The sequence below is a fragment of the Onychostoma macrolepis genome, chromosome 18 (assembly GCF_012432095.1).
Source record: "Onychostoma macrolepis isolate SWU-2019 chromosome 18, ASM1243209v1, whole genome shotgun sequence".
In the NCBI taxonomy this organism is placed as follows: domain Eukaryota; kingdom Metazoa; phylum Chordata; class Actinopteri; order Cypriniformes; family Cyprinidae; genus Onychostoma; species Onychostoma macrolepis.
In genome coordinates, this window is record NC_081172.1 from 1,186,463 (window position 1) to 1,202,947 (window position 16,485).

The window sequence follows — 16,485 nt, forward strand, 5'->3', positions numbered from 1 at the left end:
CATATAATTCATGAAAACTGGTCAAAACAAACACATTGGTCACAAACATGAATGTGGATCTGAGCCAGATTCAACTGCATATCTAACCAGCTAAACATGAGCACTAAACAGCTAATCTATTTCAGTCAAGGTCTCTTAACTAGATCTTACAATAACAGTGAAGTGTATGTGTCGTGACTGATTTATGTTACCACTGTCATCAGTATCTTTTACCACATACGGGGTCGTAGGATTCCATTCTTCAGGGTCGATTCATAAACTAATGTGTCAACCATAATAAACAGCCATAACTTACATCAGACTTTGAGCTTCAGATATGAAGGTCTGTGAAGCCAAACCAGCAGCAGCCTCAGTTAACTAACATAGATATGCACACATTTTTGGTTTCTTGCAAACTAGTTAATGTCATTAATAGTTCACCCAAAAATTAAAGTTTCCTAAAAATGTGCTCATCCTCAGGCTGTCCAAGATCAGGATGAGTTTGTTTCTTCATCAGGTTTGTAGAAATGTGTCTCTGCATCAGTGTCTCAGCAATGGATGCTCTGCAGTGAATGGGTGCCGTCAGAATGAGAGCTGATAAAAACATCACAATAATCCACAGCACTCCAGTCCATCAGTTAACATCTGGAGAAGACAAAAGCTGAAACAAATCCAGCATTAAGACGTTATGCTTGAGTGCTTGATCTGTGCAGATTTCTCTCCTGATTCAGACCAGAACACTTTTTCACTGGAGGAAGCGTTATTATGGATTATGAACTCGTATTTGAGTTAAAAACGTCTTAATGCTGGATGTGTTTCAGCTTTTGTCTTCTCCAGATGTTAACTGATGGACTGGAGTGCTGTGGATTATTGTGATGTTTTTATCAGACTCTCATTCTGACGGCACCCATTCACTGCAGAGCATGCATTGCTGCGACACATTTCTACAAACCTGATGAAGAAACACACTCATCCTGATCTTGGGTGGCCTGATGGTGAGCACATTTTCAAATAATATTAATTTTTGGCCAAACTATTCCTTTAAGGCAAGCACCTGCATTGCTCATTCTAGAGAGCAGAATATCAGATCATCAGCTCCGTTGCAGTTGTGCAGGTGCTGGCGGTGCGTTTCACTCATGCAAACCACAATTTTCATCAGAAAAATCTAGATTAGATACAAATCTAGCTCATGATGTTTTCTGTTCCTGCACTCCAAAGGTTTTCTGTCACTCATTCGATCGCAGTCACGTTCAAGTCGGCACAAGGCCAGACCTGCGTCTGCATTCTCTTCCGGGAAGGAAAACGTCTGCGAGGTCAAGCTGAGATCACCGGCAGGTTTCTGCACATCTGAGTATAATCTGAGTGTAATTCTGTGTCCTCACGCTTTGACGGACAGAAAAAAAACCCACAATCAAATCAACACACGGTGAATTAGTTTACATCAGTGTTATTCTAGCTGTTTCTGTGCAGCAAACTAAATCTTTACATTTTTGGCAAGAAAAAATACATGCATCCTTGTGTCTATACAGTTTATTGGTTTAATAGGGATTCATTGGAAATTAATAGGGTTTTGGGACAAAAATGGCACCAAAAAAAATAAATAAATAAGAGTGCAAAACATGCACAATTAAACTAAATCTATTATGGCTGATGCGATTAAAATAAATATGACATTTAGATTTCTTTCTACCCATTATAACCGATCACAAATGTTTCTAGTTTATGAATGCAATGCAGTCAGACGCGTCTGAAAATGAATTTTCTAACTAATGAATGAATGGTTTCTTAGCTTTTTATGTGAAGCTAGAATATGACTTCTTGTTTTCCAAACACAAAAATGTTTTTTATTCTATTAATTAACATATTATATATTTAATACAATATCAAGGGCAATAATCAACAATAATGATTTTTTTGTCATAATATTGCAGCCTCAACCTGTCCTTAATTTATAATTTATATTCTTTACATAGGCTATATTTGCATGATGCATTTGTTGTGCAAATACATATATTAAATAATAGTAATTATAAATAATGCTCTTGGAAATCTAATATTGCCCTTAATGGAAAACGTCCTTCAATGCACATCTGTTGGATTTTTTCTCCTGTTTTATTGTAAAGGTTTTAGAACAGTGTTCTCTGCTGCTCTTTACTGGGTCTTACTGGGTTTATTGACACACAGTGAGAGAGAGCAGAAGGAGCGAATGGGAATCTGTCACGTTCGAGGACTTCACTGTGTAATTCCGATCGGAATGTTTCGTCTTCCAGACCCTCCCCCACATTCAGGATCGCTATTCCTGGATCCGAGGAATCTTCAACACGCCACTGTGAGGGAGTCGACAAATACACCCTAAACACACACACACACAAACCCTAAACACACGATTAGATAAGTGTGGATCAGCACTGTGAGACAGGAGGAGCAGATTGAGCCAAACCTGTTCTGCTGCACAGATTAAAGAGGTTTAACAACAGTTTCTGCTCATTTCAGCTACTTCTGCAGTATATAGCATATTGTGCTTTTGTCTATATTTACAGAAATATGCTGGAAACTTCACTGTATATATATATATTATATATATATATATATATATATATAGACACACACGGTTACTCACAAACCACAATATTCATTAATTCTTTTCTTGACTTATTGTTTGATAAGACTGTCAAGAGAATAATTTTTATACAAATTTGGATTTAAAGTTATTCATAAACCAGTACATTTATTGAATTTATTTTCTTGACTTGAATTTATTTGATAAGACTATCAAAATGTTTTATACAAAATTGAATTAAAAATAGCCACCTGTATGATTATATAAATATTCATTTATTATTTTTCTTTGTCATTTTTGATTTGTTACTTGATAAGACTATCAAAATATTAGAGATTTTATACAAAATTTGATTAAAATTAAAATTTTTAAGTTTCTCACAAACCACAATATTTATTCATAATTTTCTCCTTTTTTATTTTTTTTAAACATGCCTGTCAAAACATTATAGGGCTTTTCCCACAACATTATTAAAAACAACTTTATGCTCAAACTACAATATTCCTTCCTAATTTTGTATTTGTCTTTCCTAGACATATTATTTGATACGACTGATAAAAGATTACAGTTTTTTAAAATACAAAACTAGATTAAAAATAGCCATTTTCATGTGTATACTACTTTCTGAACATGCATAAAGATCAGGTCACGTGAGGAAACATGCATTGCAATTATTATGCCCTTTGTTCCACATAGCATTTAAAAAAGCAGTAAACAGCATAACACATGTACGCAGTGCACCAGTGATCCGTTCTGAACACAGCCTGAGCGCTGAAGCGAACGTCTACAGACCAGCACAAACACAAGCGTCCAAGGATTTCGTTTCATGATGCAAACCTTGTGCCCTCATAACATCAACCCTCATAAACAACCCACAATCCCTCAGCACAGAACACCATTAATCTGCGCAAACACAGCGATCGCTCTGTCTGGTTATATGCCACATTTACTGCGAGAAAGTAAAGCATTCAAATAGAATCGTTAACTAAAACTATTAAAAACATTTCTGTTAACTGAAAGCTGAAATAAAATATAAATATTAGAGGAAAAACTTAAACTAAACAGAAATATATTTAAGCACTGAAATCACTAACTAAAAATAAATGGACATAAAAACATAAAGAATAACTAAAACTGAACTAAAATAAAAATAAAAAAACAAATAAATAAATTAAACATAAATAGTAATATTTAAAAAATGTAAATAAAATTTTAAAAATATATACATGTATTTTTATGTACTGTATATGCATGTGCTTTTTGTTTTGTTCATTCCCTATTCCTATTTGTCTGCTTGTTTAATTGTTTAAATTTTTTCTTTCTTTCTTTCGTAAGCCAAAACAATTGCCGCAATTGCATTCTCCTGGTATATTTCTTTTTCTTGCTTTGTATGTCTTTGTATTTGCTTAATAAAAAAATAAAAAATAAATAAAAACACATGCAATTAGTAAAAAAGAATTCTATAAAAAAAAATGGAAGCTGAAATTGAAAAAAGATGGGGGAAAAAAAAAATATATATATATATATATATATATATATATATATATATATATATATATATATATATATATAGTTCAAATCGTGAGTCACTGGGCTTCTGCAAAGGTATCCGTCCAGAATGCCTGATGGACAGAGACGCTGAATAAATAATAGATCAGCTTTTAACTGCAGTAGATGTGAGACACAAACTGACTGGAAAAAAAGAAAAAAAAAAAAAAATTATTTTGAAATTAATACATTTTTTTCAAGTACAACAGCACAACAATCTGAACTAAAATGAAAAGTGTTGCTTTAATTAGGATTGGTCTCAGTTCTGACTGCATCAGCTCCTCTAATGGAAGCCAAACGCGTGAGGATCTCTCATTCATAATGCATGAGCGTAAATGAGGCCAATCACTCGCTTACACGACCCACATCGACCCACACCGATCGTCCGGCCCGAGCAGCGACGTCACGCTTCAATTATGCAACGGATCGAGGTGTGAGAGCGAAGACGATAAAACGAGCGTTTTTAAAAAGCGTTTTTAATGCTAATGCTTTTTTTGTTCCTTAAATTAACGGTAAAATATAAATCATTTAAATAAAGTTAAGTAAAATAATAAAATAAAACATAATAAAGTGAAGCAATACAATAAACTTTTTTTTTTTTTGGCCCAACCAACATTTCTCATTTTCCTTTAGTTTAACTTGAAGTAACTATAGACATACTCAAATGAAAATAAATATGACAAATTCAAATGATAATCAGTGACGAGTATTTAATGTCTACTTGGCCGATTAACAAAAGTGTGTTTGTTTTATTCGATTAATTTTGTCTAAAACATCTTACATCTTATTAAATCATTAAATAAACATTATATAATTTTTATGTTGATATATAATTTAGTAAAATGTACTGAATTTGATGCACAAATATCCATTCAGTCTTGCGATTAATGAACTCATAATATACATTTTTAAACTAATATGATTCAGATGAAGAACACAAACATCCTCGCTTCATATCAACAACCCAAATATCTTCATAAAAATGATATAATATTTACTGAATGATTTAATGTTGGCAAACAAGATGTATGATGATATAGACAATATTTACTGAATGAAACAGACACACTTTTGTCAGTCAGCCAAGCATTTGTGGTTATTTCAAAATGGTCAGATGCCGGTCTATATACTGGTCTATATCATCTACAGCTGTAAAACACCACTGACAGCCAAACAACAGAGAAGTGTGATGTTTGCAAGCATCATCTGTGGTTATTAAAGCCCCATTAATCACTGACGGATTACACGGAGCCATCGGCCCCTCTGGACCCCAGGGACGCAGCGGAGGATTACGAGGGTCAGCCCTCGTTTAACAAAGATTTCCACACATCACTGACAAAAGCCCACGACACACACCTCACACTCGCTGCCGAGAACAGTTCATTCACCAGATCGAAGAACCACGAGCAAATTCAACTTTTCAAAAACATTCTGACCTCATTTCAATCCGAACCTGAATGACTTTCTTTCTTCTGTGGAACATAAAAAGAATGTTGGGAAAATCAAACAACACTGACTTTCATTGTTTGGACCAAAAACATATATATTTTCTTTTTATCTGCTTTAGTCCTGCAGGTTTCAAGAGAACACGATATGTTCTAGCTAGAGTCTATTATCCACTAAAAAGACGTGCTTTCTGGTGAATCCCTTCACTCTTGGATTAAAAATCTGAGCATTTTTCATAATCTAGGATGATATTTCACTGTAACAATGAAAAATTAACTGCATTTTACATTAAAAAAATACATAAATAACTAGAGTAAATTTTCTATTCAAGTCTGCAAACTCTTCAATTTTTTAAAAATTTATAAAATAATTATTTTATTTATACAATAAAAATGTATATTATTTATAATATTATAACATACATATATATATATATATATATATATATATATATATATATATATATATAAAAACTTGCCACTTTTAGACTTGCACTCTATTCATTCACTAACTGCTTGTTTTCTTTAAAAAAAAAAAAACTAACACTAGCTTCTCTAATCTTTTTGTATTCTATCTATTTGTTTTCTTTTTATTTATTATACAATTAACAAAAGCAAAAAGGCCTCTAACATATCAGCATATTAGAATGATTTCTGAAGGATCATGTGACGCTGAAGACTGCAGTAATGATGCTGAATATTCAGCTGCGCATCACAGAAATAAATTACATTTAAACACATATTCACATAGAAAACAGCTGTTTTAAACTGAAATAATATTTCACATTTTTACTGTATATTTTTAATCAAATAAATGCAGCCCTGGTGAGCAGAAGAGCTTTCTTACAAAAACATGAAAACATCTTATCAACCGCAAACTAGCTATACAGTATATAGTTATAACGGCCATCACACCTCTGCCCTGAACATGAACACACCAGTAAATCACATGATCCGGTCTGTATTCCAGTCTTCTGATCGATCAATCAAGCATCTGAACCTCTGAACGTGACACGACATCTCGTCTGATGGCTTCAGGAAGGACTTTACAGCAGCAGCTGTCATTAAAACTGACAGAGATAGCCATTAAAACCAGAGTCTCTCAACCTTCCCCCAAACCACGCAACCTGAGACCAGCGGCCGTGATGAGGTGTCATTATATACTGCTGGATGCACGTAATGACAGAACACATAAAACACAGCATACAAAGACAGAGACGGACACGTCTCACTCCCTTCCCCCCGTCTGCATTTCCTCTTCCTGACAGTCGGATCAGGGTTCGGAAATTATAACAAACACGCTTTATCCTTCAGATCAGAATCTCTCTGCTGTATCTATGAGATAAAAAACATGTGCACAATGTGGGATTTTCCAGAGTTGGTGCATGTTAGTTAAAGAATCACTGCAGATGCAAATTGGTTTTAGTCATAGGAAGATTTTATGAGTTACTGTACAATTTATTTTGCATGCATTTTGAAAATATTACTCATTTAGTTGGTTCATTTTCTCCATAAATGAACCATATAAACTCAAAATTGCAAGAAAAAATTATTCTTTTTTCTCCCCCTTAGTTTATGTGGGATAATTTGGGTTGGGTAGGGATAAGGGTGATGTTCTGGTTATTTACAAAATTTTATGCATCTATTGCTATGGATGTTTAAAAAATAGCAAGTTGTGTTGATTTTCACATATGCCATGTATATGTTGTTATTTAAGAATCTGCATAATAAAAAATGAATTGTGAGAAAAAAAGAATCAGAATTGCAAGATGTAAACCTAAAATTCAGAGAAAAAAGTCGGCATTGTGAGATATAAACTCAAAATGGCAAGAGATATAAAACTGCGTCTAAAACATCAATTACACTCCTAATGTGCATCATTTGCTCTTTACTTCTTGCACTTGTGCTTAAATGGCAAAGCAAGAAATGTGCACTCGTTCAATGCATCTAATTAAATTGAAGCACATAGCATCATAATTCTGGATGAGCAGGAAGCATCTCTCTCTGCAGTCAGGATTGTGTGTTTCCACACCGCTGCTCTATATTGGGACGCAGCAGAATAGACATTGTCTCTATAAATAAGAAGCTCCAGGCCTTTAATCACATCAGCGGCTCTTGATGTGGAGCTCTTGACAGATCGCCTGACTGAGATCTAAACTATCCGTTTCATTCATGACCCTCGTCTTATTTACGCCCGTCACGATCAGGAACATTTAGCTGACGATTAATTGTCACACAGATAATTGTGATTAACAATTTCTTTCTGTTTTCTTCATGTCACTTGCAGTGTAAGCATTATACATTTTTTTTTTTTTAGATATTTTACTTTTTACAATACTATTATTACAATAATATTTATGATATTATTATTTTTAAATATATTTAACAATATTTTAATATGATAAAATAAGCCCATATGATTTACTTTAATACTGTGAAAATAATATTTATAATTAATAATTCATTAATTCATTCATAATATAATGACGTGTAAAAGAAGTGTATTAATATTTTAATATAATTGAGATACTATTATAGATTTGTTAATGTTTTGATTAAAAATTTTTTTTTTTTTGCTGCTTTCAAGTTTTAGCAGTTCCGTTATCTTTTTGCCATTAATTTTTGCTGTTTTTACATTTCTATATAGTTCTTATTTCAGTTTTCGTTTTTTTTACATCAAGTTTTTACATTTTATTTCAGTTAACATTTATTTTATTTGAAGGGATTTTTAATGTTTTTTTTGTTTTATTTGTGACCCTGGAGCACAAAACCAGTCTTAAGTGTCATTTTTTCGAAATTGAGATTTATACATCATCTGAATAAATAATCTTTCCATTGATGTATGGTTTGTTAGGATCGGACAATATTTGTCTGAGATGCAACTATTTGAAAATCTGGAATCTGAGGGAGCAACAAAATCAAAATATTGAGAAAATCACCTTTAAAGTTGTTCAAATGAAGTTCTTAGCAATGCATATTACTAATCAAAAATTAAGTTTTGATATATTTACGGTAAGAAATTTACAAAATATCTTCATGGAACATGATCTTTAATTAATATCCTAATGATTTTTGGCATAAAAGAAAAATGTATAATTTTGACCCATACAATGTATTGTTGGCTATTGCTACAAATATACCTGTGCTGCTTATGACTGCTTTTGTGCTCCAGCGTCACATTTTTATTTTTAGTTAACTACACTGCACAATTATTGTGTATTAACCAGACAGTTAATTAACAATTGCACCAGGCCTAGTCTTATTGCAATCGATTCATTAGTGCATGCTATTCTGAAGAAAATATCATACAAAAATCAAGTTGAAATGTCACATTATGAAAGTAAAATGGTTGCAAACAGCATTGCATGATGACGTTACCGGTGCTTGCACACTAGAATAAGCTTCAAGAAGCGTCTGATGTATAGGAACACATAAGATGCATTTTGAGACTACGGAAACATCAGAATGCATTGCATTAGAAGTTCAGGTTTCAGATTCAGACGCATGTCAGATGATGACATTCATAAACTCCTGTGACGCAGCATTCCCTTCAAAATCAATAAACTTCCACCATGCAGCTACTGTACAGCCCGCCACACACACGCACGCAAACACTCCCACGCGTTCACTGACAAATTTGGGCCAAATGTCTCTTTGCAAGGCCTGGACGCCGGCCAAAGTCGACTCAGCGTTTGGCAGGAGCATAAGAGGACAAATAAGTGCAGCGAAGTGTCCGGCTCTGAGCCAGAACTCACGCGGAGAGCAGAACGGAACAGATGTTTCTCCTGAGGAGCTCAAACCAACACAAACACACACAGAAACCTGCAGAAAGGTGCAAAGAGAACGAGAGGAAGACGACCGACTGACCCATCAAAGCCTGCCGAGCTTCCTAAACACGCTGGTCAAACAAATACACGAATAAAGGCCACCAGATATGAACAAGTCCGTCTGCTTTTCAATAAGAATAATGGATTCACATCGCGTCATAATTAATGGAATTTGGAGTTTCAAACTAGTAAAAGCATCCATGCCAAGTTGGAGATGTTTATTTAATTTCTGCTTATTAAATTATTTCTCTCTCTCTCTCTTTTCTTTATTTATTTTTTGTATCCATTCAATTCTTTTTTTCCTCTATAAACATTCTGCCCTGACTTTCTACAAAGAGGCTGTTCTACATATATATTAGGAAATGCATAATAGAGATATACACATACTCAACGCAATTGTTACACACACACCTTACATAACTACATGTACTTCTAACGTTGTGTTCTACATGTTTTGTATTTTTGGTATCGTCTGAGTATGTTTTGTCTTATGTACTGCTTTAAAAAAAAAAGGAAATGTTACAAAAGCTTCAACTTCTCTCACTTGACCATTTTTACGTCATGGAAAATAAAGTGTCAGAAAGTTTCTGTTTAGTTTACTATTGATAATAGTTCATATATAATTTTAACAATATTGTATTTAACAAACATGCAAATGCTTCAGAATGTCTTGCAAAAAGCAATGACTGAAATGCATTAAAATGACGTGAGTTTAAGCTCAAAACAAGAAATAATATCAGTCAGCAAGATAAAAAGAATAAACTCAAATTCAAAGGGAAACAAGATGATTTTTCTGACCCCACTGGCAAACTCGTTTCATTTCGGCATATTTTTCAGAAAACAAGCTTGAGAAGCAAAATGACTTAAAATATTAAGTCTGATTTTCTGATTTTTTTTTTTTTTATAGAAATAAAGTGAGTTCATGCGTAAAACAAGCAAAATATATGCCAATGGAGTCAGAAAAATAATCTTTTCCCTTTTTGAATTAAGTTTTTATTTTTTATTTTTTGACCCCATTGACTGATATTTTCTTGTTTTAAACAAACTCACTTCAATTTGATAGACTGAGTTTGCAGAAAACAAGACTTGAGAAGCAAAATGACTTACAATATTAAGTGAAAATTAAGTAAGTTTTTGATTAAAATGAAAAAAAATATGTCAATGGGGTCAAAAAAAATCCCTTTGAATTAAGTTTATTTTTCTACTTTTCTTTTTCTTTTTTTAAGGATAAACTTTATTTTGATACTTTTTTGAAAAAAAAAGAATAAAGAAAACGAAGTGAGTTTTTGCTTAAAACAAGAAAAAAATATCTGCCAATGGGATCAGAAAAATAATCTCGTTTTTCTTTTTGATTTCTTTATTATTTATTTTTCTTGATTTAATCACAAACTCACTTTGCTTTGATACGCGTCAGTAAACAAGACTTAATATCTTATGTCATTTTGCTTCTTAAGTAAATTTATCTTATATATGTTTACATATGTTGATCCTGGACCACAAAACCAGTCATACGGGTCAATTGAGATTTATACATTATCTGAAAGCTGAATAAATAATCTTTCCATTGATGTATGGTTTGTTAGGATCGGACAATATTTGTCTGAGATACAACTATTTGAAAATCTGGAATCTGAGGGTGCAAAAAAATCTAAATATTGAGAAAATGACTTTTAAAGTTGTCCAAATTAAGTCCTTAGCAATGCATATTACTAATCAAAAACTATGTTTTCATATATTTACAGTAGAAAATTTACTAAATATCTCCATGGAACATGACCTTTACTTAATATCCTAATGATTTTTGGCATAAAGGAAAAATTGATCATTTTGACGCATACAATGTATTGTTGGCTATTGCTACAAATATAGCTGTGCTGCTTATGACTGCTTTTGTGCTGCAGGGTCACATATTGTCCTGGAAATAAAGTCAAAAATACAACTGAAAGGAAGAAAGCACAAGATAACAAGCTCTCTCACCGCTTTAAAGGGATCCTCATAGCTCCAGTCCGCTTGGCCGTTAGGAGAAGACACAGACGGTCGCCCTACAGGTGAGAGATCATCCTCAGGCTCCTGTTTGACCCTGACGGCGGGTGACGGAGCTCTCTGCGCATCTACGGCGGCCCCGGGGCCCGAGAAGCTCCCGAAGGGCCGCTCGTCTTCCTCGCTGCCTTCATCGCCCTCCATCATCCCATCATCATCCGAGTCCCGGTCGCGTTCATCCTCGCGCTCGGAGTCCAAACTGCTTTGATTGGAGACGAGGGACGGATGTCCGACCCCGGAAGGTCCGAGGCCCCTGCTCATGAAGCCGGCCCCTGAAGCCCGAGCGGCGGCCAGAATGGCCTGCTGAGCCGCGAGCTGCTGTGCATACATGATGTGAGCTTCACGCAGCCTCCGCTCCTTGTGCTCCACCTCCAGACGCGCCTGCTGCTGCCGCTGTAGCTGCTCCATCATCTGCTCCAGCTTCACTCCTGCGGAGCCGCTGTGAGGAAACCCACCGGCCAAACCAGCCTCCTGAGGGACACAGACATGCATGAGCCTCACAGATATACACACATAGCTCAGCATGCACCTGTTTTGTTTTGGCAACACGATCAGCATGTTTGGGCTTCATTGATCACGTGTGAATGTAAACATATGGCTAGGCCTGTCACGATAACAGCTCTTTTGTTATGCGATATATTACGATAAGCGATATTATTGTCATTTTATGCCACTGAATATATGTGGAGCACAAAAGCAGTCATAAGCAGCACAGGTATATTTGTAGCAATAGCCAACAATACATTGTATGGCTCAAAATTATACTTTTTTTTTTTATGCGAAAAATCATTAGGATATTCAGTAAAGATCATGTTCCATAAAGATATTTAGTAAGTTTCCTACCGTAAATATATCAAAACTTCATTTTTGATTAGTAATATGCATTGCTAAGAACTTCATTTGGACAACTTTAAAGGTGATTTTCTCAATATTTAGATTTTTTTGCACCCTCAGATTCCAGATTTTCAAATAGTTGTATCTCAGACAAATATTGTCCGATCCTAACAAACCATACATCAATGGAAAGCCTATTTATGTATACATTTCATACAAAAATGTACCCTTATTACTGGTTTTGTGGTCCAGGGTCAGATATAATCATAATATAACAGCATAATAATGCAAGAAGGTCTATACGCTTTCAAATGACAACAAACGTGCAATTCTTAAGAATATTTAAACACGGAAATTAAGTATCAAAATATTAGATACCTTAAAAAACTTGAATAAATAGTAAATAAACATTTTCTCACAAAATGTCCAAAGTAACAAGTAGAAAAAAGAAAAATGCACACAGAACTTTTCCATCTACAGATTTTTCCCTGGCCTTCTTTTCTCTGTAAATTAAGGCTGCACACTATTGCTGGAAAACACAATCACTATAGCAGTCAGATCTCCGTCAGATCCCTAAACAAGGCCATATCTGCAGATGAAACCTTTTTTTGTAGAAGCACTTTGTAAATCTGAGCTAGCACCACGTTATGTACGAGAGGCTGCAAAAGACATGGGTGCAAATGCAATGCAAAAACCATGGTGACATTCATTTTTATGTAAATATAATGGCCAGTATATAAATTATTGAGGTCATGTGCATATATTGTGCGGTAAGTCGATATATTGATTACAGCAACAGGCCTACACGGCTGCTGAAGACAGCATTAAAGGAATAGTTCAGGCAAAAATGAATTTGCTGTAAATCCTCAGTTTATCTGAGATCACGATGAGTTTGTTTCTTCATCAGGTTTGTAGAAATGTGTCGCTGCATCAGTGTCTCAGCAAAGTGAATGGGTGCCGTCAGAATGAGAGCTGATAAAAACATCACAATAATCCACAGCACTCCAGTCCATCAGTTAACATCTGGAGAAGACAAAAGCTGAAACACATCCAGCATTAAGACGTTTTTAACTCAAATACGAGTTCATAATCCATAATAACACTTCCTCCAAAAAGTGCATCTCCTGTCGTCTCTCGCATCAAAATCCAGCCACATATTTATTTAGAGCTGTTTTGTGCAGATTTCTCTCCTGATTCAGACCAGAACACTTTTTCACTGTGTGGTGTGGATTACTGGAAACAAACTCATCCTGATCTTGAACGGCCTGAGGGTGCGCACATTTTCAGCTAATTCTCATTTTTTGGTGAACCACTCCTTTAATGCAAGAATGCTCGGAAGCATCAATTAGTTGTTTGGTGTTTTAACCCAGTGACAGCTTGGCTATTTTCACGGCAAGTAACAAGTTAAATTACAATAAAAGTTCTGTATAAGGCTTTAAAATTCACTTTGGATAACATCTGTGAAGTGCATTCAGGTTTGTCTGTGTTAAACATTTCCTAGAAAGCGTCTGCTGAGTAATATCATTTCCTAAGAGAACTTAAACCAGCACAATCTCAAATGTTTTGACAACACGATAAGGATATTTGCAGAACCGTCACATGCCCCGTCGGTCACTACATCCAGCATTCATTGATGTGCATGCATTTTTGTTTAGCAAACATAAACATTTGGCTGTTGTTGCAAATTCTGCTGTCACCAACTGAACATTAATGCAGGAAAGACTGATGGTTTTGGAAGCACTTAAAATGCGAATCAGTATCATTTAGAAATCAAATCATCAATAAATATACACATATACAGATGCACTGTTAAAAATGCATATGCATGACCAATACATTTTCCTTGTTGTTGAGCTCATTAATTGTCATGGTAATTAATACTGAAATAGGTTTTTAATGGCTGAGAACAGGTGGCTAATGGCTCATTCAGTAACAGCAAATAGAAAAAAAGACAATTAATTTGTATTTTACACAGCATTTACTCAAAGTGCAACATTTGAAAGCATAAAATCAATTCACAAGCTCAAAATATCAGTCATACAATACATTAAATCATATCAGAAATCATCTCATCATGCCATAAGCCACACTCTCGTTTTCAGAAAGATGCATACTGAACATCAGAACCGAACACTGAAAACAGATCAAAAGTAAAGCAAATCCAAAAAGCCCTATCTGAGAAAATGTCAAAACCTGTAAATTCGTTAGAAAAGTAAACACTGTGTGTCTTCTGCGGTACGTGACGATCAAACACCGAGCTGCGAACCGGTTCTGAACTCGGATTTGTTTTGATATACGCAGGTTTAGCAGGACAGACGGGTTAAATAACCTGCATGCAATAAACCAAGAGCTTCATTTACGAGTTACACTATAAAAAAACCCCGTAAAACCACACACATAGTGGCATTTCTGAACCAAAACAAGCTTGATTCAATGACTCAAATGTACTGATGAGTTTCATACTAGAGTAAAACAGTCATGCATGAGAATCATGCGGTTTAAGGGAATCTAAAGTGACTAAAAACAGTTAAACGGCGGATCAAAGCCGAGGCCCCTAATGAAAGCAGCATGTTTGTGCATTCAGATGCATCTGGCAGTGTGTGTGTGTGTGTGTGTGTGTGTGCGTCAACATGATGATAGTAAAACTTGAAATCACCACCATTGTGGGTTCCCAAGATAAAAACAGCTTCATAAAGAGACCAAAGAATGAAACTCTTAACATGACAGAAGGTTTCTGTGGGTTTAAAGGGTGGGAACACTGACTATAACGCATATATTTGTCATTTTCCCCAGTGAAAATTATATAAATATTCTTAAAATACATGCATCTGATAAGCAGACGTGCATCAGATACAGATGCATAAGAAATGCATACATCTGAATTCACTTAAATATGCATTTACTGTATGAATTTAATGAATCTTCCTTTCACTTGATGAAATTCAGCTTATCAGGTAAGCAAATATGTTGTTCTAAGAATGTTTATATATTTGATTGCAAAACGAGACCAAATATGCAAAGATTTTTTAATTCTCAAAGTTGTACATAAAATTAAGATTACTGGACAATGTTTTACAGGAAAACACAATTTCAGTCTTTCTAATTCAAAATGTCATATTTAATTCGGTGTTACTTGCTGTTTATTTGTAACTATTTGTGTCCCTGGAGCACATAAGCAGCTCAGGTATATTTGTAGCAATAGCCAACAATACATTGTATGGGTCAAAATTATCCATTTTTCTTTTATGCCAAAAATCATTAGGATATTAAGTAAAGATCATGTTCCATGAAGATATTTTGTAAATTTCCTACCGTAAATATATCAAAACTTCATTTTTTATTACTAATATGCATTGCTAAGAACTTCATTTGGACAACTTTAAAGGTGATTTTCTCAATATTTAGAGATTCCAGATTTTCAAATAATTGTATCTCGATCAAATATGGTCCGATCCTAACAAACCATACATCAATGGAAAGATTATTTATTCAGATTTAAAAAAAAAAAAAAAAAAAAAAAAGACCCTTATGACTGGTTTTGTGGTTCAGGGTCACATTTGTGAAATTTACCAGCAATTTTTGCGTGAAAATAGTTTCTACGACAAATTGTTTAGCTAATGCTCTTTCGCAGGGTAATAAACGAAGCGCCGAGCCAGAAAAACAAACACAGTCGTCCAGATGATGATGATACAGTGTGTCGCGCGGTGTTCGGTTTACAGTCACAGCTTTATGAGGATGTTTACAGCTCAAGACTTCAACATTGTTAATAACATTATGAACATTTAAACTAAGTTACACCGACTCACCATCTGCGTTTTGCCGCTGCCGCTGTTATCCACCATCCCTCCGCTCCGCTCGACTCTTTCTGCTCGGTAACTCTCGGTGAACCGGCGGCGCTGTCCGTTCGATCCGGTGCGCTCCGTTTCAGGCGAGCAGAACCGCGACCACCGGCGTTCAGCGCGCAACTCCCTGCAGATGCAGCTCCTTCCGCTCCGCTCCGCCCGCGACGCGTCTCTCTGGCGTCTCCTCCCCGCGACGCGACGCGACGCGCACCCCCACCCCGCGCGGAATGCGTTTACAGCGCGTGCCAATCAATCACACACTCTGATGCGCGCGCGCGCGTGTGTTTTCAGAAAATTACATTACTACAATAAAACAAACATTTTAATGAAGACAACAATCATTTAAAATAATAATAATAATAATGATGACAAAAATAATTAAAATAAATATTTAGAAAATGACCAGATCG

At 35.0% G+C, this 16,485-nt stretch overlaps 1 protein-coding gene across 1 annotated transcript in view; it reads right to left on the minus strand.

Moving 5' to 3' along the window:
- Positions 1-16,277, minus strand: part of si:dkey-205h23.1 (AT-rich interactive domain-containing protein 3B) — a 59,343-nt gene extending 43,066 nt beyond the window's left edge. The window contains exons 1-2 of the mRNA XM_058750567.1: positions 16,040-16,277; positions 11,337-11,870 (exon numbers count right to left, since the gene is read on the minus strand). Coding sequence (XP_058606550.1) covers positions 11,337-11,870; positions 16,040-16,075 — 570 coding nt within the window. The 5' untranslated portion in view covers positions 16,076-16,277. The remainder of the gene's footprint in view (positions 1-11,336; positions 11,871-16,039) is intronic.
- Between the last annotated feature and the right edge of the window lie 208 nt (positions 16,278-16,485).